Below are 27,681 nucleotides of genomic sequence, written 5' to 3'. Positions count from 1 at the left end.
TATATATGTATGTATGTATATTGTGTGTGTGTGCGCGCGAGTATGTTTTGTGTGTGTGCGCGCGAATGTGTTTTGTGTATTTGTGTAGAATACAACCACATTTATACATATAAAGGATACATACGGATGTGTAAGCATTTTAGATTTTGTTATTTTGAATAGGTAACTCTTATTCTAAATTCGTTATGTGAAGGAGATAGAAGTTCCTTTTAAAACTTAGTCTGGCAATCTAGATAGATAATCCGGATGGAAACTAGCATCACAAGTTGGCAAGGCTCCAGAAAATTACCACCAATAATAAAACCAGGGCCACCTCGATCGAGCAGCGAAGAGCCTGGTTTTATAATTGGTTTCCTTGGATTTCTCAATAAACTAACACTCGATATCATGATAAACAAACGATTAGTGATTATTTTCCCTGATGGAGCCCCTGGGCTTATAGCATCCTGCTTTCCCAACTAGGGTTGTAGCTTAGCTAGTAATAATAATAATAATAATAATAATAATAATAATAATAATAATAATAATAATAATAATAATAATATTCTTTAGGATTTAGGGTTTCTTCTATTACTGTAGGGCTATTCGGTTTTCATTTATTTATTTATTTTTTTTTTGTCATTCAGCAATAAAATCGTCAAGGCCAAGTAAGTAAATTTAGATTACCCTTCAGAGTTTTCATTGTATTTTGTAATTGAATTACCTTGAAGATATCTTAAAATACAGACGAAAGATTTGTAATCATCTGAAATGCAATTAACTCGCTTGGACGACTGTAAAGTGAACTAAAACGATGAATCCGAAGTGACCTTGAAGCTTTAGTACCGATGGATTTTTTTTGTGTGTGTGTGTGTGTGTGTGTGTGTGACAAAAGAGGGAGAGAAGGGGTGGCTTTAAAGAGGAGGAACTTGACTTGCCATCAAACGAAGCTGGGCGTTACCAAAAACTCAATAAAGCTTTGTAACCTTTCATCATTTCCTGTCTTAACTCGATAAATTTATGTCTATACTTCGGATGTTGCTTGATATGACTGAGAAATGCGATTTTGTCGTTATTTGGTCATGCAAGATCTCCAAGATTTGTTTTGGTGATTAAATGAGAAACGTGGATTAAGGATAGATTCGGTTATGTAAGAAACTTTATACACATCTATATGTGAAAGCAACATCTGTAACCTAAGTAATTATTAACTATGATAGTGGGTATTAAGTCGGTTATGATAATCCACACGTAAGAAGGTATTAGAAATTGAATACACTTTATCACTGAATCAAAACGCAAACAGTAAAATTTCTTTAATATCTTTGATAGCATTGATATCCAAGTCTGTTTGATGATGCAAACTTTGAATCCTTTGTAAAAGAAATCCAGGTAACGGATGATGCTATTGATATCCAAGTCTGTCTGATGATGCAGACTTTGATCCATTTGTAAAAGAAATCCAGGTAATGGATGACACCATTGATATCCAAGTTTGTTAGATGATGCACACTTTGAACCTTTCCTAAAATGAATCCAGGTAACAGATGATACCTCCCTTACCTGTGGGTAGGTTCAAAACACAAACAGAGTTTGTTCACGAAGAACGAAAACATGGCCAAGTTGCTGTTGGGGTAGCAATTATGGAATGCGGCTTCAAGGTCTCAGTAGCATTGCTGCCAGATAAAGGGTGCAGCAGATGGTTGGTCAGGGGAGGAGATAGATTGCAAGGACAACTTATTAGTATTTGGCAGGACACTTGAAAGCTTAATGGTGGATCGGTTGTGGCGGTAGAGACGACAAAAGTAGTCCAGGTGATACTTGACTCATAAGGTATATACCTGATTAGCCATTTCAAAGGACGTAATGTGGATAAGGGAGCAGATAAAACCAGATTGATGCCCTACTCGAAGATACCCTACTCGAAGATAGACAAGATGAGTACATGGCTCCATAATTGCATAAGTGGTGTGGCTAAAGATATGATTTGACCTTGAAGGATACACTTGATGCGCTAAGTCAAGGGTGGAGAGGTGATAAGGATTCCAAAATTGATAGGGTCTTCCAGGATATAAAAAGCAAAGGAAAAAAAAAAGTGCAAAAGGTAATTCTAACCTTTGTAGTGCCATTCAAGACGTTCTCAATCAAAACAAAGGAAGTGTCAATAGTGAAGTTTTGATAACCAAGTTGGGCAAGGTAAAGAGATGACACAAACACAACACTCACACATATTGATATATGTAACCCTCAAATTTGGTGAAATGGCCGTAATCCGAAGCGATATTCAAAGCATGACCACCCTGACTCGCAGTAATAGCTGTGGCGCTGACTTAAGATTCAGGTCATGTAGGGAATCTGTGTTTTTGTGACATAATCTTAGTTTAAACAATGGACGACATAGCAGACGTTTTGCAATGTGAGTTTGATGTTGGATTTTGAACAAGACCTAGTGGCTCTTATGAGACTTTACATTTTGGTATCTAATGAACATGATTGAAAGAAGTTACGGAAGGATGAACAAGAGATGCATGGCTCCTGAAAAATAATAAACTCCTAATATGGATGTAACCACAAAGCACACAAAAATACATGTATAATGAAACCTCAAATGATTAGAAAAATGACTTCGATTGAAATAAAGATAAATGCAAGAAGATGCAAATTCAAAAAAGGTGGATAAACAACCCTGTGCATCTTCGTTGCCTGAAGTGACTAATAATCCAAGAAATTCCAAAGATGTGTTGCTATGGAGGACTCTGGTGATATTGTGGGACCTAGGGCTCCCAACCCATCGACCTCGACCACTACAAGCATGTCCGGAGAAGGTGCCTTTGTTGATCTTAGGCCTTGAGAAACACAAAGGCCTTCGCTTACAGTTTCCAAAAGGAAATAAACATCGTTTGATTTCATAAAATTGGCTGAATTTATGTCTCCTCTTGCCTACCATTTTCATGTGCAGAAAGTTGAGTTGACGTATCACCTGTTTTTAGTGGTTTTTCAGTACCGATTCGAAAGGAAAAACATTTAAAGTTATTCTATTTTTCTTTAGGGGACCTAGAAATAATACGATTTCCGAAACAGACAAATAAATAACCAAACAAACAAGTAGGATCAAACGAAGAAAGTGCGCAATTGTTCCAGCCCGGCTAACCAGCCAGCGTTTTTTTCCCCCAGGTGATCGTCTTCTTTTTTTTCCTTTTTTTATGTAACCGTGGGCTTGTACATAACCCCACGTGCCGCCTTGAGACGCACTCATTCCCATCTTGACCACCGGACCGAGAGCATCGCAATCGACGGCATGAAGCTGACGGTAGGATCTGGCTCCTTCGAGGGGCTCTCAAGAATTGTTTTATAAATGCATTTTTTTTTATTCATCCGTCCTTATGTCAATGCAGTTTTTTTTAAAGGGCTTTTAAGGGTGATGGTGTCTATAGGGTAAAATTGATCATAAATGGGAAGGTACTTCATATTTAGGTGAAATTAATTTCTTTACATACAGCCATCTTCACACACATGTATATGTTTGTGTGTATATATGTATGTATGTGTATATATATATATATATATATATATATATATATATATATATATATATATATTTTATATAATATATATATATATATATATATATATATATATATATATATATATATATATACTGTATATATATATATATATATATATATATATATATATATACACATATATATATATACTGTGTATATATATATACATATATATATATATGTGTGTGTGTATGTGTGTGTCTGAGAGAGAGAGAGAGAGAGAGAGAGAGAGAGAGAGAGAGAGAGAGAGAGAGAGTTCGGGCAACCCCTTATATACAACTATACATTTCTTGATGCAATGTAGATTGGTACCTCCATTTCATGCACTTGTAATAATCATACTGAAGCGTGCGATTGCTATTATGAATACAGTGTGAATACATACATTAGATATATACTTACATGAATCCATACACACGTGTGTTTAGTCATTTGTGGTATAAAGTTAAAAAATAGTTTTATTTCTTATTCAAACAATATAAACATTATTAATTATAATAGCAATACAAATAGTATTGAGGAACCCGTTTTATCCTTGCAAATTGATGTTACAGTAAAGAAACAAACAGAAAAAAAAAATGGGGGTTTGGAATCAACACATTGTCGGGATTTAATCATAAAAGAAGAATTGATACTTCATATTTTGCCAGCTTAAGTAGAAAGATATATGGAGTTCTTCTACTTGCTCTTCATGTTATTGTCATCATTATCTTTTATTATTACTCATTAGCTGAGCCTTTTACTCTTTAATTGCAACCACTTTCTGATAGAGATTACAACGGCATGTCATAGTTTTTCTCATATGAAATATTTGTTTATATATATATATATATATATATATATATATATATATATATATATATATATATATATATATATTGTGTAGATATACACACATTCTCTCTCTCTCTCTCTCTCTCTCTCTCTCTCTCTCTCTCTCTCTCTCTCTATATATATATATATATATATATATATATATATATTGTAGATATACACATACTCTCTCTCGCTCTCTCTCTCTCTCTCTCTCTCTCTCTCTCTCTCTCTCTCTCTCTCTCTCTCTATATATATATATATATATATATATATATATATATACATATATATATATATATATATATATATATATATATATATATATTGTGTAGATATACACATTCTCTCTCTCTCTCTCTCTCTCTCTCTCTCTCTCTCTCTCTCTCTCTCTCTCTCTCTCTCTCTCTCTATATATATATATATATATATATATATATATATATATATATATATATATATATATATATATATATATATATATATATATATATATATATATATATATATATATATATATATATATATATATATATATATATAAGATTTTTCCTTACATGGATGCCTCTTGAAAAAATAGCCCATTGATCGTTGCCCTATTCATATTTGTATTGGTGATTGTTATGGATGAAACGACATATTCTAGAAACTTGAACCAATTGATTTTACTCTTAAATTCCATCTGTAAATAAACTTTTTGCTTGTAATAAAATCTTATCATGAAGTAAAAAATTGGTATGGAATATTAGTTTTGACTTTTTATTATTATTATTATTATTATTATTATTATTATTATTATTATTATTATCATTATTATTATCATTATTATTGTTATAGTTTTCCTATTTCTATGATTGTTGATTGTAGTATACTTCGTAAATACATGCACTACAAATTGTTATTTTAATTCATTTACAATAGTTTTTTATTTATTTTTTTTTGTCATATACGATACATATTCACTAAGAATCATCTTTGTCCCTCAAAAAATATGGGCAATTTCCCAAGGGTGAAAGCATTTTAATTTATCCATACATAGTCCTTGTGCATATTCGTATATAGAATATGCTATGTGGATGTGTTTCTAGATGGATGTTGTATCATCATTATTAAGCAAAGAATACAGAGAGACGGAAATTTATGACATTATTTCACGTAGGTTCTGAAGAAAAATATGTAACGATCAAAATTGGAAAACTGGTTTATAAACCAAATCTGGAAACATCACAGCGACAGTTAGTATATACAGTATATATATCTTAATTGATATATAATTACTTTAATAGAGTTAATTCATTGTTTTTGTGGTAATTAATTTATCTCATATGTTAAACTTATCAAAAGACAGTTTAGTGGAGTCCTAAACCCTGTGCTTTTCAAGAGCCAACGAGAATTTATTTTCAATTTCACCTTTCTATCAGCACTTATGTGTGTTTGTTGTGGAAGCTGCATTGTTTTAGGTATTGTTCTGAGTTAGTTTCATATAATGATAATTATTGCTTGATGTGAGGGTCAAGATCGTATAAGCTGCACTTAAAACATTTCCCCCAAAATCTGGATAGACTGCATAAATAATTTTTACCGCGTTCAAACTATTAACTGGTTGACAGAATGACAATTACAGCATCATCAAGTGCCTATCAACTTCAGAAGTTGTATTTTGACCATCCACGTTAATTACGAGTCACCAGCAGTATCACCTTGCAGGATATGATGATGGGGATCAATTTGTCTCGAATGACTTTCTTTAGGTAGACTCCTTGCGACAAAATAATGTGTTACCAGAAATTAGGTTTTTGTGACTAAGCATTCAGCAATCTTATTCTTTGTTTTTGTTTTACAGATTCTTCTCTTAATACTTGGGCTCTCAGCTGCATGGGCAGCTGAAGAATCCCCCGTACAAGCTTCAGAAAATGCAGAGGCTTCAGTCGATGAACCAGCCACAGCAGAGGAGGATACTGCTCAGCGTGATAAAAGACACTATTTCTTCCCTTACTTCCCAGAATATGGTATACATGGGCATGGGTTTGGATGGCAAGGTAGGACATCCCCTGATGACCTTCCAGATGTGATTGACACGGCACCAACAACAGGAAACTTCCATCCTCGTCATTATGGACCTGGATTTAAACCCTACTTCAATCCTTACATGTATGCTCATTTATATCCTTACCATCCCTTTTACAATCCATATGGATTTTTGAATAGAGGTCATGCCCATATCTCCAGTCAAGGATTTGGAGGCGATTGTTCCCATTTCCCACCACATTCTCATGGATCTGGCCAACCAGGACAATCTTTTGGTTCAGGGGTTAGCCAAGGGTCATCCTCTAGTAGTGGTTCATCAGGTGGATCCCCAGACTCTGCATCGGCAGGTAGTGTAGGTTTTGTGTTTAATAGACCTCCCCCTTTAGGAGGAAGCCCTAACTTTGGAGGCCCTGGTGGCTCTAGTGGTTTTGGAGGAGGAAGTAGCTCTAGCTTTGGATCAAGTGGTGGACCTGGATTTGGGTCAGGTAGCTCTAGTTTTGGATCTAATGGTGGCTCAGGATCAAGTGGCGGATCTGGATTTGGGTCAGGTAGCTCAGGCTTTGGTTCAACTGGTGGAGGGTCTGCCTTTGGATCTGGAAGTGGATCTAGTTTTGGATCAAGTGGATCTAGTTTCGGATCAAGTGGCAGTTCAGGCTTTGGTTCAAATGGTGGGGGGTCTGCCTTTGGATCTGGAAGTGGATCTAGTTTTGGATCAAGTGGATCTAGTTTCGGATCAAGTGGCAGTTCAGGCTTTGGTTCAAATGGTGCGGGGTCTGGTTTTGGATCTGGAAGTGGATCTAGTTTTGGATCTGGAAGTGGATCTAGTTTTGGATCAAGTGGATCTAGTTTAGGATCAAGTGGCAGTTCAGGCTTTGGGTCAAATGGCGGGGGGTCTGGTTTTGGATCTGGAAGTGGATCTAGTTTTGGATCTGGAAGTGGATCTAGTTTTGGATCTGGAAGTGGATCTAGTTTTGGATCAAGTGGATCTAGTTTAGGATCAAGTGGCAGTCCAGGCTTTGGGTCAATTGGCGGGGGGTCTGGTTTTGGATCTGGAACTGGATCTAGTTTTGGATCAAGTAGCAGTTCAGACTTTGGTTCTTCAAGTGGTAGCAGTTCAAGTAGTGGGTCTGGTTTTGGAAGCAGTTCAAGCTTTGGCTCAAGCGATGATTTTGGATCAAGTGGTGGGTCTGGTTTTGGGTTAGGCACTTCAAGTGGATCCGATTTTGGAAGTAGCTCAGGCTTTGGCTCAAGTGGATCTGACTTTGGAATTAGCTCAGGTAGTAGCTCCAGTTTCGGGTCAGGCAGTGGGTCTTCCGGCGGCAGTAGTTTCAGCGGCTTTAATAATGACATCAGTGCCAGAGACACAAGCTCGGTGAGTAGCACCGGCAAAGAACCCCTAGTGAAACCTGCCAAGGAATCTGTAACAGGTGAAAAACCAAAGGATATCATTTCATAATCATCTTAACTGATCTCTTTAAGCATTGATATATAAAGTATGAAAGAGAGAGAGAGAAAGGGAGAGTGTCTGCCGTGAACATATCTTGATTATTAGCTCTTGCCTTTGCTTCACAGTTGGCAAACAGGAAGTTATCTTCAACCAGCTAAGGCTTATTAGCACCTGTGATGACTATCAATGTGAATGTCACATATTGTTCCTTTTGCCCTTATTATTGCACTATGAAGTATCTCGCATGTCTATAGTTTCGTTTTATTTTGCTTTCTAGCAACCCTATTGTGAGACAGGGCAAAAAGTGGTAATTTTCAGTGACTTCACTGAAAAAGGTTGACGTACGAGATGGTGCAAACGTTAATATTCCTTTGATGTTGAATCGACCAGAACTTCCCATGTGATAATAATGTTTTTAGGGCATTTATTGTAATATATCACTAGACTATAGAGATTAAACGATTTTCTTAAAAACTGTATCATTCAACCTCAAATCTGTTTGGAAAATGTCAGACGTAAGGAGTTCTAATTCGTCTCAGATGTTGTTTTCTCTCAATTTATTATTTTTAATGAAGGTGGGAATCCAGTTTTTATTAATTCCCTTTATTTATGTAATTTTGCGAATTTTTAAATATACTTTTATCAGTATACTTTCATCTAACCTTTCTGAATGTCTTGTTTATAGATTTATTCAGTAAGGGAGAATAATGTAGTCAGTCATTACTAAGATATTTAATGTACTAGATGGCCATTGTTTGCATGGTAAAATTTACAAGCATGGCTGTCGTGTGCATAATAAATTTTCAGTTTTCTTGAGCTTTCTGCATGAAGAGATTTGTATCCTTTGAATTTCACACATTACTCCGATCAAGTCATTCCACTTTTCAATTTGTTGCTATAATACATATTTTGTGCTTATCATGTATCAGCTGTCATGATTTCTACACATCTCTTCGCAAGTTTGTGGAGAAATTGTTCCTGGTTTGAACACAGTTAGGATGTTTGGAAATATTCTATAGCTAATTATGGCAATTATTTTACTCTGTTTGTCATAAGGCAACAATTTAAGGTTTTACTACACCTCATATTCTCTTTCTTTATATCCTGAGATGTGGATTGTTATTTTAAGATCTAATTGTGCAGCACCTAATTGAGGTCACCAAACCTGAATAAAATGGAAGTAACAGCAAACTTAAAACGGCAGAAGTTCTCTGAATTTTATGAGAAAACTAAGAAAAATGCTTTAATCTAAACTAATTTCAGGCTTTAATGAAAGGAGGAGGAGAAGAAGAATAAAACAAGAATCAACTTATAAGGAAGCATGTGATTACAGTAAACTATTTCACATCGCAGAGATGAATTGCATAAATGAGTTAAAAGACGTTATTATTTTTCATTTCGAGAGAATTGATTTTGGAAATACAAGTCAGAAGTATTTCGAAGAAAAATAGTCTACACAATTTCATTCATGGAGCTGAATTGCACTACTTACCCTCAAATTTGCATTAAATAGAATGCTGTACAAATAATTGCTTTACTTTACTATAAGAAATTCAGTAGATCATAAATTAAAATGAGCTTCAAAATTATATCTTGGAAAATTTTACATAAGCTTGATACCCAAGAGGTTAGTGAGTACTTAAGGATAATACATTAGGTTGAAAAACTGTTGAAATTATCATTAAAAGAGTTGAAAGCATTTGTGTAAAGAAAAATCTATGAACATCATGAATTCTTGCCACTGAGTATGTAAATAATTTTCTAAGAAGATATAGAATAGTAGTCTCTTAACTACAAACCAGTGTAAGGGAAGTGTGAAGAGAACATAAAGGCTATGGATGCAACAGCTATTCCTTTGGAATCTTAAATGTTAGATAGCAACTCCCTTGAAGTTTTTTGCCTCGACAGCTCCATTAAATGAAGGGAAATGACAAAATGGTTGTCTAGAATAAAGGTGTGTTACACACTACACACAAAAAAGTGAAATTTCAGGCACATGAAGAAAAAAGTATTCTCCACAAAAGGTAGAATTATGCAGCCTTTTACTTTTGAGTTTAATGAGAGTAAAATTTTGTTTTAAATTTTTGTCAAGGAGTTGACATTCATATAAAGACAGTAAGGTCAAATGAATTTGAGGTAAGATTAATTGAAATGAAGAACGTATCTAAAGACTCGCCAGAGTGAATCAGAGTCCACTGTTGGAGTGGTCTCAGTACTTAAAAATCTGCAAAGTGCTTTGGAAGTTATGGAGCAGGTGTCTTGAGGATTTCCTTGAGAGAAAGCTGATCTACAAGCTTTCAAAGAATTGTCCATCCCAGCCAGACCCAACAGCTTGGAAGTTAGATGTTATGTTGTATAGCTGGGGCAGTCTCGAAGTATATATAAACCATCCTTTATCTTAGCTTAGTGATGGCATTCAAGTCTTCAAAATCCTTGAACAATGTGTGAATAGTGTACTTTAATGTTTACAGAGGTTAAGCATGGCCCTTCAGAGTTTGCAACTCCAGCCAATGCTCGTATATGTAGCCTTTTAATTATTTTTCTCTACAAATCATAGTTTAACCAATTTCATGATTGCTAAGTTGAGAGGGAGGTCAATCCAATTAGTGCCTATGTCCTAGTCATCACTGATTTCATTTACCTTTGCTGTAGGTAGAAACTGTCTTCGACTATTAGGTACAGAGTGGTGCTATCTTGGAACATAATCTTAGTAAGCTTTATAAAACAGCCTTTGTCAACCTCAAATGACTATTTTTAAACACTTTGAAAAAGGTCTCCCTAAAATAACAGATCAGGTTTGGGAGTTTATCTCCTTGGTACTTAACACCCCCACCGAAGTTCTTATGAGCTGATTTGCATGTCTTCCCTACACTACATCTTCCTAAAGACAACTTTTTTTTGTAATATTTGCTTCCTTCAAGTTAATAATTTTTTCATAATATGGCAAGCAAAGTAACTCGTACCATAGGTTTCCCATCGATTAGTTTTCCTTTGTGCCGGTATTTGTTCAACCTAAATTAAGTACTGTAGTCAGCATCATGTCTGATTTACTTAATATTCCATTTTATTCTTGATATTTGAGTGTTGTGGTCTGTTTCCTTTGTCTAATTAAGGGCTGTTTAGAGTTATCTAAAGAGAACAAGGAATATAAGGAAAAATTAGGCTAAGCTCTTTCTCTGGGATAGCAATCAAAATGCATCTACTGTACTATACTGTTCCTATGGCAGCAACAGTTAATTTTGTTGTATCTGTAGAGGAAGTATCTCATGATAGATTGAGTATCTGTACACACAAGGTAAGGATGAACCCAATTCCCAGTGCCTTTAAAATAATGTTGACATTTTAGCTTTCTTGAGAGCAAGTACATAAATATATCATATCACTTTAAAGGTGTTTTCACATTGTAAAACAGTGTCTGTTGGACAAACAGTTACCATATCATAAAGCAAAGGAGTAGAACATCGTAAATGTTGAAATGAAGGAAGTTGATATGGTAACAAGCAGTAGTATCAGGTGAAGCTGTCTACAATAGTTTCGACTCCATTCACCAGGCAAAGACACACACAATTTTTGAAGCTGATGTCTGCTGGCAAGACACAGGTATTTATGTGTTATTAGTGTGTGCTATAGAAACAAGTGGATTTTAGCCTTTTGGAAGAGCAAATATTATAGGTGCTGTTTGAGGAAAAGTCTGGCAGTGTTTTTAGCTTTCTGGAAGTGTTGTAAATGTTGAATAAGCTTTGCTTGGTGTCGACTTTAAGCATGGGGCATGGAAAGCATTGTGCACCATAAATAAAACAGAGAACTAAGAAAATTGCATTATGCAGCATGATTATTACTGCCCTTTGTGAGGACAATGGAATGGTAAAGGGGAAGACCTGGTTGAAAAGACTAAATGAAAAGAGAAGCTATTCAACCATTTTAAATGATCCTCAAATTGGTTATGAACCCAACTTTAGAAACTATATACAGTACTGAACAAATGGACCCAAACACATTCTACAATTTATAGAAGGTAAGACCTTTTATAACTAAGCAGGACACATGTATGAGGGGGAGCATTTCTCCAAAAGCATATCTGGAGGCAATATAGAATCATATCTACATGATTTGTAACTCATCAGTGAAAGGAGGATGTTTTTGTTATTAACGTATAATGTATAACCTACATTATTCCTATAAATAATTAATGTTGGATACTGGTCATACTTTGCTTTCTGTGCTGTTAACAAAATTAAAATTTTGTCAGTGTTTTTATAAAGATAAGATGTTCAGGATTTGTTTTGTATAATCTCAGAGAAAGAGAGAAAGAATTTCACATAGAAAGATATACACTCAAGACAATTATGTACTTTCAACATTGGCGAAACACTTCTTCAGGCAAATGAGACTTGTGTGTCCATAATTGAAACATTCTCTCAAGTTGTCTCATCAAAACAACATGGTGTGGGGGTATAAACATCATCTATACCAGCCCGACTCCTTTAGTTTCTTCAGTTTGTGTAGCTCTTTCCTCGAATGGATTTTTTCTTCTTGGACCTATAGACCAGCAACAGACAATCCAATCCTCAGAAGTTCTGCCGTTATTTTATTATTAGGAAATTACTGCTTCACATTTATTTCTGTCTTTGTATACATCTGCTTTGACATTCCATAAGCATGGGATCTGGCAGTACAGTTTTATTAGAAACAGAGCCTCTCTTTGATCCCAATGGCAATTTTCCTCCATAACAGAATTACAGCCAGACATGCTTATAGGGCCGGTGAAACCTAATTAACTAACATCTAAAGTTCAACTGGTAAACAATTCCGTCAATCATGTCCGTCCGGAGAGTGTCTGAAGTTCAGAATCTAAGAAAATGCGCAGTGTTTGTCACACCCCTTGGTGTTCATTATTGATGCCATCAGCTTTATTTTCTTCCTCTCATTGTTAACTAGTAAAGGGAACTATTAATTGTGGTGGGTCATACTATTCTTTTGTTGGAATATGAAGAGTGCATAGTAATTCATCCATCACCTATCTCAGTCTTGACTGAGATGTAGCCTCTTGTGGTTACTGTCATCTGAATGATTGATGTTCTTCAGATACTTATGGGGGTACCATGGGGGTAGAGGATATGTAATGGCTCCTCACCTTTCCTTTACCCTAGTTTTCTAGACTGAGTTAAGTCTATTAGGGGTGCAGATATATATGGTTATCTACTGATACGTCCCTCATTATATACGATATCTTAGGATAGTCGTTCCGGGGGTTAGAACCCCTTGATACCTAATGGTAATTCTCTTGTAATATCACTCGCAGAAATATTATACAGTAGGAAGCTGCCGAAGGAAACTTCCATCTGGATGACATGGCTATCTCACCCAAAAATAGATTTTTCCTACGTCAAAATCCGTTTTTTTCTGGTATCACATGTCCTGGCTATAAATTATTCTCATAAAAGAACCCAATGATATTGTTTTGGATACTTGATTCTTGAACTATTGTATTCTGTGTTCATGCACTCCTCTAAATCCATTGGGACTGAGATGTGACTGGTATTGAAATCACTTGTGCTTCCACCTAAATAAGGATTCTGGCTAATTATGATTGATAGGTTTGTCATGGAGCAATTGACGTTCTTATAACAAACTATTATTTTCTTACACTCATCAATCATAAACATAAAAACATTGACACTGGCAATGCCTTCCTACTGATGAGTCAAAGGTGTTCATGTGCCAACTGCCTCTTACTGTTTGGAAATTTTTCTTATTTCCATCCTCAAGACTTCAGAAGCTATCTTTAGGAATTCGGCACTGCAGGTTACAGCTAATTTTTATTGAGATGTTATTTTCATAATAAAATAAATTTTTGAATATACTTACCTGCTGGTTATATAAGAATGGCTAGCATCCCTGACGCCTCGGCAGGAAATTCCCAAAATCTCGCGCAGCTATCGCAGATATGCCAGGTGTACACTAGTGCCCTCACAGTACAACAGGTAGAACTATACACAACCTCTTCAGATTTTCCATGCCCCCATGGTCTCTAGAGGGGAGGAGGGTGGGTTTTTAACTTATATAACCAGCGGTAAGTATATTAAAAGATTTATTTTATTATGAAAATAACATTTTTAAATATAAAACTTACCCGCTGGTTATATAAGAATGGCTGATTGACACCCTTGGTGGTGGGTCAGAGACAGCTACATAATTGGAAATTCACTTAAGCATTACACAACCACTTAAGAGGTTCTCACCTGATAAGGAAGCTGACAGCAATGCTCTGCCTCATTTTGTGTGCTATCCTTAGAAGATCCAGCGGTCCACCCAGGGGGCTGATGATCTCTAGGAGCTGTCAAACGGTTCAATAACCTATAACATGACAGGACCTCAACTAATACCCTTGTTCCGGGCACTCTCTAGGAGCAAAATGACCACCTGACTAGATCAAAGATTGTGGAAGATTTTCGACCAATTTTCACGTACAATCATAAAAACATATATAATAGTTCCAAGAGAAGAACAGGGGTACTAGGAATATAGTGGTGAAAGTCTCGTCTACTACTACACTCGTTATTACGAGTGAACCCAAAACCTAGACGTCCTCATAAAGAGACTGAATACGATCTAAGAAATGCAAGGCGAATACAGGAATACCCCTTCACAAGGCTGTATACGCGATGCTTTGCAGAGAACAGATTAGTTTAAAAGTTACAGAAGCTCTTATAGCTCAAACTTCATGAGTCTTTACCCTTTTGACATGTTACGATCTGTTACACAATAGTATGAAAGAACTCTTGTAATTAAAGTCTATACCAGACGATAGAGCGTTTTAGACATAGATAGCGCAGGCTTCTTGACCGTGCACCAGAGTCATGAATAGACTCATAACTTCTTTGGTTCTGTCCCGATAAAACTCCATCGTTTTAACCGGGTAAAATACTCTTCATAGCCCTTGACAAACCAAATCCGAGAGGATAAAGATCCCGAAAGATTTAGGCCATGGATGAGAAGGACGTTTGTTAATGATCAAGAATCCAGGATGTGAGGCGCCTATGGCTTAACCATTGTGAAGTCCATGTTCTTGCTAAAAGATTGAACTTCACTGGCTCTCAACTATAGTAGACTTATTTAGAAAATCTCCAAAGTTAGGCCTTAAAAAGAAAACAAGTGTAAAGGCTCGGATCTGTCACTACCGCGAAATTCCAGAAACGAATCCCAAATTTAGGCTTGAGCATCTTGCTGACCCTTCTAAGTCATCTCAAATGACCTGAGAAGATCTATAAGGTCTTTATTTGATAGATGCAATCTTCTGCGTCTGCAGACAACTGTCCTCATACTCCTGTAACCCTTGATGGTCGAGGAGGAAAAAATGTGTTTTCCTTCCAAGGTCTGAGAAGAAACAGACCGCTTGTCTTAGAGTTACCAAATGAAGAGCCCTTTAGCTCTACACTACTCCACAAAACACCCCAATTGGGTTGTAAAACCTTGAGGCAAAGGTCCCTTGTACAAGCGATAGCCTCAGCTGTCTCCTTCGAACAACCTCTTGATCATAGGGGTTTTCCAAAATACTGGAGGCAGCTAGACCTAAAGCTTGATGGTTTAAAAATAAAGCGTTCGTGATCCTGACACAGGGAAAAAAAACGGACTGATGACATGCTTCCAGCAAACACCCAGCATGGGACCAGTATGGTTCCAGCCTGCTGTATATGCTCATTAAGTCATGAGAGAGAGAGACAAGATCTAGACCTCTCCCCAACACGCATCCATATCAGTTGCAAGAAACCGATATCGAAGCTAGGCCTGCTGAAAAGAAGCATCAACAACATGAAACTCATGCTGTGAAGTTAAGACCTGATCGTGTGTACCAACAAATGTTCAACACACTTAAAGTCAAAGTTTGACGCGAGAAAGCGTTAGCTGTGAGGCGAGAGCGACGCGAAGAAAAGACAAGTCTATCCATACTGCTGTGAGCCAAAGACTAGACTGTATACGTCTAAGATGCGACTAATGTCGCATGTGCTTGCATCCCCGTAAGGTGCTAGCGTGCTGCATGTGCTCACCTTGTCGAGTGGATACAGCACTGTGTGTACGTCTTGCCTGCTGTAAATCTACAGCGTGCTGCCCGTAGGCAACAGTATCGTGTCCGGTCAGTGGCACACAGGAGCAACTGTTAGTCTATCATGATGCGGAAAAACCTGACTGACCTTATCCAGTACATGTCCAGGCTGGCACATGCGTCTAGGTTGCTTAGGATTTCAGGTTGACATGTTTGTCGAGAGATGCTCGCGTGTAGCATGCGTCCGCATGAGGGGAGACGCGTATCCCGCAGATCGCGAGGATGGGACAACTAGTTGAAAGGATCAACTTTGACTGTCAGCGTCTGTGACCGCGTGCACGTCAGTGCCGCTACAAGCATATGCTCTACCCCCTCCCGCAAAAAGAGCCTATCTTTGTGAGGAGACGTTGCTGAGCATCGGAGAACTATGCTGTATGATACTAAAGGAAAACCATCCCTTTGATCTATGGTAGTCCTTACTCTTTTAGGAGAAAACATTTATTCCCCCCAAGAATCGTAAACGCTAAAAAGAGATGAAATTGACCTCCTTTAGCTCAAACCAACTCTACACTCGCGGGGCAGCTTGTGCGCCACCTCAACGTGAGCGAAGGCTAGAAGAGATCATCAACCGCAGCCCTGTGAGCAACCTGGGAGAGTCCTTATGACATTCCCAGCACGCCTTGTGCGTGACCTGAACGTATCCCTGCTATGAGATATCGTTAACAGTAGTCGCTCGACCCCAGAAGAAAGTACTAAACAATTCATCAAACTGGGGGTGGATAGGAAGGTTAAACAGAAGCAAACTGAGCACCTCTTCTCTCGAAGAATTATGTGTATTGCGCGCTTTTGGCGCTGACACGTCGCCTTTTTCAACAGAAAAAACTTCCGGCGAACATCAGTAACTGAGGAATAAGTTACTAGAAAACATACGACTCCTGAAAAGTCTCGGACGTATTGATTGTTGATGACCAAGTCTAGGTTTTGCAACCTTCTAAGAGGACAAACTCTGTCTTCCCTGACTGTGCTTCAGATTCCAGAGGAAGAGCCAGGATTATATATGATTTTTCTGACTTCCGCTCCTCTCATGGAAGGAAAAACACACTCGATTGCTTCTCATTTAAGAATCCCAACACACCTGCTGTGAGAGCAAGTTCTGTTCGTGTGCCTACATGACGATTAACTTCCTAGTCTAGAAGACAGGAAGAATGTCGAACATCATCCGATTGAAACTGTGCTCTGATTAAATAGACGACGTACGGACCAAGGGTCCGTTCCCTTCTTATCCCAGGGCTGCCAGAAGCTGTTTAGCCCGGCTCCCACTGCTGCTTGAAGGGGAGAGCAGTCAGAAACAGCCTCGACTGGGCTTGACTCCTCTTTTCCTTTGCTTCCTTGCCTCTGGTTTGAAAGTACTTCTCCCCATAGGTTTACCTCGAAAAGGCTGGGCAAAATGAGAATATGATGTCCCCTCCTTAGTTCTACGAGAAGAGAAGGGCGTAGGTAAAACCTTACTGACTGTTTTAGTAACCAAAGTTTGAGTAGCCTTCTGAGCCCAATTTGCAGGTACTTCCTTAAATAAATCCTGCGGAAAAAGAGCCGAAGATATGGGCGCAAAAGCAACTCCGATCTCTAACATGGAGTGACGCCCGCAGAAAGGAAGGAACACAAAGTAGCTCTTTTCTTTATAACTCCTGCAGTAAGTAAAGCAGCCAGCTCGTTAGAACCATCCCTGACTGCCCTGTCCATACAAGACATAAGTTGGATAAGACTACTTGTGTCCGTGTCCTTCATCTCGGTTACTCTTCTGCTTAAGACTCCCAGTGACCAGTCAAGTAAATTAAATACCTCAACTCTCTGAACTATCCTTTCAAGAGTTGGTCATAATCTAACAGGTTTGCGAAGTCTCCCTGCGCAGACGTCGGAACTCGTAAACCCAAGACTTCCCTCATCTCATACCAAACGTTCGACTTAGAAGCGAACTTGGCTGGTGGAAAAGCGAAGCATGTCCTGCCCAGAGCTTTTCTTAAATCCATCCATGCTCTCATTAATTTCAATACTCTCTTATAAGAGCGGGAAAGCACCATTTTGTATAGAAGGAAGTTTCCACTGCCTTGCCTAAGGTAAACTCATAACTGGTGTAAAATAGTCTGGAAAAAAAAAAATTCTGTGAAGACTAGCATTTTTTTTTTTTTTTTTTTTAGTAGTCCATCGAATGTTGAGGTGGATTCTCCTCCTTTCTCTCCGAGATATCCTCCAATTGATCCTCGTGAGAGAGAACCTCATCCGGGTCTACTTCTAACAAATCAGAGATTGGAGCTATGCAGGCGCATCAGTGGTAACATGGGCGCGCTTGCATTGTTCCATATCCACATCCAATTGACAGCCACCAGCCTTGGTTTGCTGTCACGATTGATTTTATAATAGAATAAATCTAGCTGGCGCTGGCGTTCTGCCTCGTCCTGGCACGCCGCGTCGCGCTCATGTGATATTCTTGCTACCGCTGCTGCTCGCGCTGGCGCTCTGCCCACTCGTGACTCACTGGCGTGGGTCGCCCCGCTGGCGCTTGGCGCTGCCGCCGACACTCAGCGCCTTCATTAATCAATTTCTGAGCCTTGTCACGCTTCCGCTCAGGCTCCGCTTGGCGAACATCATCAAGCTTAAACTGACAATCGTCTGTCTGCTTCTTTTAATAGTTGCTGTGAAACAGAGCTCTGCTGAGATAAATCTACATCGACCTGCCGCTGAACAGTGAAACTGGGAGACCGCCTGTGCGATATCACGTCGGTCCCAGAGACAACAGGCCGCCTGTGCGACAACGGGTCTACCACCGAAGACTAATGTGCAGGCTCACCGTCAACAGCCGGTCGATAAGACTGTATCATCAACGAGAGCTGTTGTTTGAAACGTAAATACGCAGAACGAATCTAATTTTGTTTTCAGCTTAGCGCCTGAAAAGCGCGTATAATATTTGACAACATTAATACCTCGCTCTATATATAACGAGGGTGAGCGTTCTGCGCTCAAGAGGACTTCTGTTCTGGTCTTAAAAGACTGTAGCGCTTGGCTACCCTCTCGATTCCTTTCATCGTTCGACTTAACTTCTCCCCTTCCGGGAGCTTGACAGAGGTCTAAGACTAGGATAACGACAGGTCCGAACAGAAGCACTCTCTACTGAATAAAATTAACTGCGTAATTTAACACTAAGAATTTTCATTCTATTGTTTGTTAAAAAGAAAGTTTCACAATCATTTGAAAACTAAAGTATACGTTCTCTCAAACGAAATGAACTCTTTAATTGAGACTTACAATTCTCTCAATCGTTCGAATGGGAATGAAAAGTCACTGAATCCCATATAAATGCAGCGAAAAATTAAATATTAAACATTAAATATTATCTTAATAGGTATATTTATAAAATAAACCCTTAAATTAAGGAATTCCAATAAGAGATGAATCATCACTCGTATTTATTGGAACATTTACACTTAATATACGAACAAACTTAGTATTCCACTAAGGAAACAACGATACTTAAAATCGTGCTCTACATCGATTCGTATAAACATTAAGTGAAATTTAACTTCCTTTAATCTCTGACTAAGGAAAAATACTGACAGGATCAATTAATTTGAAAATAAAATGTTCCTTTTATATACAGTAGTACAACTAAAAAACTTGAGAAGTAAGGAGAATGTACTATTCATAAAAATCTCAATGAAATATTGTACTATTGTAACAATACTGATAACTGCGTAACAACTGAACGCTAGTTAATCTTTGCAAACAGATTGAAGATTACCTCAAGAAAACTAGTTCCTTTAATTAAATTTATAACTTAATATTTCAAAAGAAAGTATTCACTTACAATTCTTTGTAAAAGCAAGTCGGACTTATAGTCTACGACATAAGGCTGTGACGTCATCATTGGAAGAGATGTTTACCTTTCGTCCTATGCTTTCGTGAGGTTTAAAATAGGTCGAAAAACCTTTTAATCTTACCTTTAAAGTTATAATTACGTGATCACAGTTCAAATAAAACAAAAAAGCGAAAACCTAAACTCAAAAAACGTTAATTCATCACCAAATAACATCCAAACAGAGTAAAAAGCGAGAGAGAATTTCCAATAGAACCGACGGCCATGCCGGCAGGGAAAAATCTGAAGAGGTTGGGTATAGTTCTACCTGTTGTACTGTGAGGGCACTAGTGTACACCTGGCATATCTGCGATAGCTGCGCGAGATTTAGGGGATTTCCTGCCGAGGCGTCAGGGACGCTAGCCATTCTTATATAACCAGCGGGTAAGTTTTATATTTAAAATTACATTATTTTAGGTCTGTACTTCAAGGCTTCCTGTTTTTCATGCAGAAAAAGTTATTTTTAACTGCATTCTGGATTCATGAAATGATTATATATCAAATTGCAAGATGTATACTACTAAAACACTTAGGGTAACAAGTTAACATTGAGCCATCCAAATACTGTACCAAAAAATACTGAAAGGAATCTCTAGTTGAAGCAGAATATGTAACAATTACAATAAACCACAAAATTATTTAAAATAACTTCTCTTACTACCTACCATCCAGATGGGCTGTGAAACCCACGCAGCTAACAAAAATTTACCTACTTGTACTGGGATAGATGTCGCCCATGATTAAATTGTCCTGGGAAAAGTTTGGAAATGAAATTAAATAAGTGATTATAGATTAAATGGAATAATTTAATACATGTACTTCAATAACTTTGAAAAGAGCTCTGAAATTATGTGAGCTGTTTACAGAGATACTGACAAGCAAAACGTAAGGTAAATAAATGAAGCGACCCCAGGATACATAGGCATATGTGCACATGGCTACCACTGCTCCCCTTTTGTTGGTTGAACCGGTGATATGTTTTGTTGACATTTGAAAACCATGAATGTTAAACAATTATTGATACAGTAAGGAGTGCTGAATAAAGGCTTTAATTGCATTGATATGTGAATTAGTTATTTGTACAACCTTTATCCCCCTATCTTGTAATGAGCTACTATTACCTTAACTAATCCAGTCCAGTGGATCAATATCAATTATCGCATATAATACCCACATAATGGTAGGAATTGGAATAATTCATATCAATTCTTTTGAATTTATTTACATGGTTACAAAACAAACTTTTATATGTACCACTCAAATTCTCTCCAACTCGGTGCTAGTAATCAAACATTTTAGGAATATATTTAACTCCACCGGTAATGAGCATAAGCCCTGTTTGCTTCACACTGTTTATGTAGATCCTGCTTTTTCTTCACAACCCTGCCCTGTAACAAAAGATATCATAGGGTTAAAACCAGCAGTAATTAAATGGAAAAGTAAATAATTTTTATACAGTTGAAATTACTAAAGGCTAAAGAGGGCTATATGCCATGTATGGTTAGGATACCAAGAATCTATAGAATGGCTATCATGCTTTGAAAGGTATGGTTAATATTGAAAATTTTCAACTTACATGTACAGTAAAACCAGACTGATGAGCAAATGAGATATGTCATAGCTAATATATAGAGATTCTGTGCATTACCCAAATAATGGGAGCTTCAACCAAGATTTCCTGTGGTACACTTACAAAATTTTACTTTTCATGGATTACCTTGAAACTTTGACTGCCAAATGAAAATGGGGCCCCCTTTACTATGAAGCAATTAAAGCCTTAATGACTTTATTGCTCTGAAAGTGGCCATGGAAGAGGGACAGACAGGTAATAATTTGAGTGCATATGTTGTCATGTATGGACAATAAACTTCGGAGAATTGTTGATGGCCATGCAATATAGCTGCCCCCAACTTATTATCTTTTTCTGGCTACACAAATGGTAAAAGGAATAAGCATTGTGACAGCTGGTTTTAACATCATGCACACTGTATATATTGACCAAAGACACTCATGCGGCCTCTCACCCACTTCGACATCCCTATGGCAGTGAGCTGTTACTTGACTCGCTCTTGTTATTTAGCCACCTTTTGTCTTTTGTAAGAAACGCTACAAGCATGTCAAGGCTACTATGGTTCATTTGACTAAATGCAAGAAATGAGCAGAACCTTCTGTTGGTGCTTCATAAAATGGAAGAAGAGGAGGATGAGTCTGAAGACATTAATGAGGACCATCTTGGAGAGATTACAATAGAGGAAGTGAGGAGAGCACTAGATGAAACGAGAGTAGGAAAAGCATCTGGAATGGATGGTGTGAAAGCTGAGATGTTGAAGGAAGGGGGTGTGACTGTACTTGAATGGTTGGTGAGATTGTTTAATGTGTGTTTTGTGTTGTCAATGGTACCAGTAGATTGGGTCTGTGCATGTATTGTACCACTATATAAGGGTAAGGGAGATGTGCATGAGTGTTGTAATTCAAGAGGTATTAGTTTGTTAAGTGTAGTTGGAAAAGTGTATGGTAGAGTGCTGATTAATAGGATTAAGGATAAAACAGAGAATGCAATCTTGGAAGTACAGGGTGGTTTTAGAAGAGGTAGGGGTTGTATGAATCAGATTTTTACAGTTAGGCAGATATGCGAGAAATATTTAGCAAAAGGTAAGGAGGTGTATGTTGCGTTTATGGATCTGGAGAAAGCATATGATAGAGTTGATAGGGAAGCAATGTGGAATGTGATGAGGTTATATGGAGTTGGTGGAAGGTTGTTGCAAGCAGTGAAAAGTTTCTACAAAGGTAGTAAAGCATGTGTTAGAATAGGAAATGAAGTGAGCGATTGGTTTCCGGTGAGAGTGGGGCTGAGACAGGGATGTGTGATGTCGCCGTGGTTGTTTAACTTGTATGTTGATGGAGTGGTGAGAGAGGTGAATGCTCGAGTGCTTGGACGAGGATTAAAACTGGTAGGCGAGAATGATCATGAATGGGAGCTAAATCAGCTGTTGTTTGCGGATGATACTGTACTGGTAGCAGACACAGAAGAGAAGCTTGACCGACTAGTGACAGAATTTGGAAGGGTGTGTGAGAGAAGGAAGTTGAGAGTTAATGTGGGTAAGAGTAAGGTTATGAGATGTACGAGAAGGGAAGGTGGTGCGAGGTTGAATGTCATGTTGAATGGAGAGTTACTTGAGGAGGTGGATCAGTTTAAGTACTTGGGGTCTGTTGTTGCAGCAAATGGTGGAGTGGAAGCAGATGTACGTCAGAGAGTGAATGAAGGTTGCAAAGTGTTGGGGGCAGTTAAGGGAGTAGTAAAAAATAGAGGGTTGGGCATGAATGTAAAGAGAGTTCTATATGAGAAAGTGATTGTACCAACTGTGATGTATGGATCGGAGTTGTGGGGAATGAAAGTGATGGAGAGACAGAAATTGAATGTGTTTGAGATGAAGTGTCTGAGGAGTATGGCTGGTGTATCTCGAGTAGATAGGGTTAGGAACGAAGTGGTGAGGGTGAGAACGGGTGTAAGAAATGAGTTAGCGGCTAGAGTGGATATGAATGTGTTGAGTTGGTTTGGCCATGTTTAGAGAATGGAAAATGGCTGTCTGCTAAAGAAGGTGATGAATGCAAGAGTTGATGGGAGAAGTACAAGAGGAAGGCCAAGGTTTGGGTGGATGGATGGTGTGAAGAAAGCTCTGGGTGATAGGAGGATAGATGTGAGAGAGGCAAGAGAGCGTGCTAGAAATAGGAATGAATGGCGAGCGATTGTGACGCAGTTCCGGTAGGCCCTGCTGCTTCCTCCGGTGCCTTAGATGACCGCGGAGGTAGCAGCAGTAGGGGACTCAGCAGTATGAAGCTTCATCTGTGGTGGAAATGTGGGAGGTTGGGCTGTGGCACCCTAGCAGTACCAGCTGAACTCGGCTGAGTCCCTGGTTAGGCTGGAGGAATGTAGAGAGTAGAGGTCCCCTTTTTTGTTTTGTTTCTTGTTGTTGTCGGCTACCCCCCAAAAATGGGGGAAGTGCCTTTGGTATATGTATGTATGTATCTTGGAGAATGAGGGTGGTAAGGAACTTTTAAATATTTAACTTAGCCGGTGAATATATAATAGCTGCAACTCTGCGGCTCGACAGAAAACACACTAAAAAAACTCGCGAGCGATCGCTATGAAGGTTGCGGGTGTGCCCACCAGCGCCAACTGTCGGCCAGATACCACTCTTGCATGTAAACAAACCCTTCAATTCTTCTCTGTCGACGTTGACGACAAGACGTATTCATACTCGCTGTAGAACCTGGAGTTTTCTCAACATATTTGGTGAAGTACTTCATTTTGGTTTGAGCTTTCGCAATACAGGTGTTTTATCTTCAACTTAAATCTTGAACTCGTTTTTGGATAGATTTAATTTTTGATGACTTTGGATTGTTTTTTGGACTTTCCTTGACTTTTAAATGGCCGACCCTTCCCTCAGTACGGAAGTGTGTTTAGGCTTTTAGCAATTATCTTATCACGTTATAAATTAATTATAGATTTTCCTCTATATATTTTATATCTCACCCGCCTTTATTAGGCCTCTTCGATTAGCTTTCCATTTATAATAAACATCAAGATAAATTTTAATGATTTGTTTATATGCGACCTTTCCTGAGAGTAGGCGGTCCTAACTTGGAAACCGAAGTTAAACAACGTTGAGCCCTTTCAATCGTAAATAACTTTTACAGAGCTAATGATTTAAAACTTATTAAATGAATATTTTTTAGTAGATATTTTATGAAAGATTTTCTTTGAATAGTCTTCGTACTGTTTCAAAGATGAACTAACGTTTAGTTTATTTATGCTACGCAGTTTGCGCTCTATCGTTACGATAGAGAGAGAGAGTATCACGGTTTCACTTTGCAGAAAGAGTAAATCGATTCTGACGTTTTGTTCATTCTTCTTTCAAAGCTTAAATGTTTTAAATTCTATTTTAAAGGAACTTTTTAATTGAAAAACCTTTCAGTTTTTTCCTTTGGTCAAATAACCTGTTTTTTGACGAAACATAAGTGGGCTCTTCTCTTCGGTGCGAAATCAAGAGAGAGAGAGAGAGAGAGAGATACAGACGGAGGGAGAGAGAGGAGAGAGAACGTTCCGATCTTTATCTCGTCCCAAGCGAGTAACGTTGTTCTCGAGTTACTCTCGTCCCTAGTCTCTGTACGGGGAGAAAGGATAAAACGTTTTTAGTTTTTTATTCTCGTCCCAAGGCACTGTACGGTGAGAGATTGAAAACGTAGTTATGAATGAACTAGTGTTTAGTCTCTTCCCCAGCCACTGATCTTTTTATCTTAAAATATGTTTACTGTTTTTTTGCTGGTATTAATGTGCTTACATTATACGACTGATTTCGCAATTATAACCTTTTGATAGAGGGTAGAATTGCGTGCTTCAGGTAGAAATCAGTTTTATTCATACCTAATGTGAATTGTTAAAAATTCGATTTCAGTGAATTAAGTGCAAAACAGAAAATCATAGTGATAAAGTGATATTGCGCAAAGTGTTATCAGTGTTGCGACCGAGGGTTCGTCTGTTCGTGCCTGTCGTTCGCCTAGTCCGGGACCTCTTGCAAGCTCCCAAGCCCAGGGGAGAAGTAATGTCGTACGACTTATGGGTTCGAGAGGCCTTGATCAGCGAACAGACGTTCCCTCTATGGTATCAGGTGTATCTTACCAAGATCACCCCTACCATAAGGCGAGAGAGACCATTTTCTCCTCGTCATCCGAAGGCTTTTCGCATAAGAAACCGTGGAACAAGGTTTCGAGGCCCTTTAAGCGAAAGTCAGTCCTTTCAGGACAGGTCCAGCGTCCTGGTTTTAACCATTAGGACAGCTCTGACCCTATGCAGTCATCGGAAGACTGCTCGCCGCCTAAACAAAAGCGTAACACAGACTCCGAGAGTCTTTTTGTAGGCAAGGTTTTGCAGTCACAGACGTTACCCTCGTCTCTTACCGCAACCATTCCCGTTGATCCTGAATGGGTTGTACGGCAAGACATGCAGAATAAGCTTGCCTCCCTTATGGAAGACTATTCTGCCGATAAGTCCGTTGAGCCTAGCCGTTTATCTCATCGAGATCCTGGCCTTCAGCCACCATAACGTTCCTTTGTGCGTCCTGTTGACGTTGGCGTAGCCAAGTCACGTCAGTCAGGTTGTTTAGAACCACACTCGATGCGGTCTCGTGTGGATTTTCAGCCACATTTGGACGTTAGGCCACTTGCTGATGCTCCTGTTGACGTTCAGGACGTTCGCCAACAATCGGAGTTGACTTGTTTTGACGCTGAGCGTCAACCTTCGCATTCTAGGGTTGTTTTGACTGCTCAGACTAGGCGGTCAAAGCAGTCTCGAGTGGACGCTGTGCGTCCTCACGCACCTGTTGTTGTTGACAGTTCACAGACTGTCAAGCAGTTACATGACGTTGCGTCCTGGTCCGCTACTAATGCACCAGTGCGTGTGGACTCTGCTTGTAAAGCATTGCCACCACGGTAGGTCTCTCCCTTGCTTGAGACTCGGCTATTGTCGGACAAGGTTCCTTCAGATGAGGAAGTTGCTGTTCCCCCTCCTACTGATATTCCCTTGAGGACGGAGAGGAGCCTAAAGCTGCTTAGCCCTCTATGGACTTTAAATAAATCATGCTGATTTTTAAGGATCTTTGTCTGGATCTTTTTGTAACTGCTGCTCCTCGTTCGCTTAAACGTCAGAGCTTACACTAGGCCTAGCTACTTCGAAGCCGTTGTTTTATAAGCTAGTGCTCTCTCGCTCTTCTAAGAGAGCTTTACGTTTGCTAGGCGACTGGTTTATCACCAGGAGGAGCTTGGGGGAGACAGCCTTTGCTTTCCCTACTTTTAAGCTGGCTTATAGAGCGAGAGTCTGATATGACACGAGAGAAGTTCTCGGCTTGGGAGTTCCTGCCTCTGCCCAGATAGACTTCTCAAACCTCATAGACTCTCCCTGGCGCCTGGCCGTGAGACGCTCCAAGATTTTACAGGTCGACTTCAGAGCTATTTTCGAGCGTTTGAAGTTTTGCTGTACAATTATGTCATGCATAAACAAGGCTTTCAGGGATGGCTCCAATGATCTGACAGCCACGTTCTCTGCAGGAACAAGTCCCTCAGGGATGGCTCCAATGATCTGGCAGCCATGTTCACTGCAGGAGTACGTAAGAGGCAAGTGCGCTCAATGTGTTCATTGTCAAGACAAACTTCACGATGAAGTCTACCAGGCTGTCTTGACAGCATTTATGGAAGGCGACTGGATGGTCTCCCTCGACCTTCAGGAGGCATACTTCCACATTCCTATACACCCGGATTCCCAACCGTTTCTGAGGTTTGTTTACAGGAATGTGGGGTACCAGTTTCGAGCCCTGTGCTTTGGCCTCAGTCCTGCGCCTCTCGTGTTTACGAGGCTCATGAGGAATGTGGCAAAATCCCTCCATCTATCGGGGATCCGAGCCTCCTTGTACTTGGACGACTGGCTTCTCAGAGCATCGTCCAGTCTTCGCTGTCTGCAGGATCTACATTGGACGTTGAGTCTGGCCAGGGAGTTTGGACTTTTGGTCAACCTAAAAGTCCCAACTGATCCCATCCCAGATTATTCTATATTTGGGGATGGAGATTCGCAGTCAAGCCCTGCTCGAAGTCCAACTAATGCTGAAAAGAAAACGTTTATTCAGTCAGGAGTTGGAACATTCTCGTAGGGACTCTCTCATCCCTGGAGCAGTTTGTCTCACTAGGGAGACTACACCTTCTGCCTCTCCGGTTCCATCTAGCCTCTCACTGGAACTAGGACAAGACATTAGAGACGGTATCATTCCCAGTCTCCGAACCAGTAAAGGCATGCCTGAAATGGTGGGACAGCAATATCAGTCTGAGAGAGGGACTATCCCTAGCA

At 39.0% G+C, this 27,681-nt stretch overlaps 3 protein-coding genes across 4 annotated transcripts in view; 2 read left to right on the top strand and 1 right to left on the bottom strand.

Annotated features, from left to right (window-relative positions):
- The window catches only part of LOC137631593 (uncharacterized), a 219,671-nt gene that overhangs the window by 130,774 nt on the left and 61,216 nt on the right, over positions 1-27,681 (top strand). The gene's annotated exons all lie outside the window — the stretch shown is intronic.
- On the top strand, positions 3,137-8,353 carry LOC137631590 (loricrin-like). 2 transcript variants are annotated; one of them, XM_068363453.1, is made up of 3 exons: positions 3,137-3,289; positions 6,202-6,871; positions 6,935-8,351. In XM_068363453.1, exons 1-3 carry the CDS (start codon positions 3,278-3,280, stop codon positions 7,840-7,842), a joined length of 1,590 nt encoding a protein of 529 aa, XP_068219554.1. In that variant the 5' UTR covers positions 3,137-3,277; the 3' UTR covers positions 7,843-8,351. The 2 variants fall into 2 exon arrangements, with proteins under 2 accessions (XP_068219554.1, XP_068219553.1); XM_068363452.1 differs by having other exon boundaries at positions 6,202-8,353.
- Positions 20,993-27,681, bottom strand: part of mRpS7 (mitochondrial ribosomal protein S7) — a 43,300-nt gene continuing 36,611 nt past the window's right edge. Inside the window, exon 6 of the mRNA XM_068363984.1 lies at positions 20,993-21,175. Within this exon, the coding sequence (XP_068220085.1) occupies positions 21,095-21,175 (81 nt within the window). The 3' untranslated portion in view covers positions 20,993-21,094. The remainder of the gene's footprint in view (positions 21,176-27,681) is intronic.

The sequence above is a fragment of the Palaemon carinicauda genome, chromosome 40 (genome assembly GCF_036898095.1).
Source record: "Palaemon carinicauda isolate YSFRI2023 chromosome 40, ASM3689809v2, whole genome shotgun sequence".
NCBI lineage: Eukaryota > Metazoa > Arthropoda > Malacostraca > Decapoda > Palaemonidae > Palaemon > Palaemon carinicauda.
The sequence above is the reverse complement of the archived record's forward strand: the minus strand, read 5'-3'. Positions and strand labels throughout refer to the sequence as shown.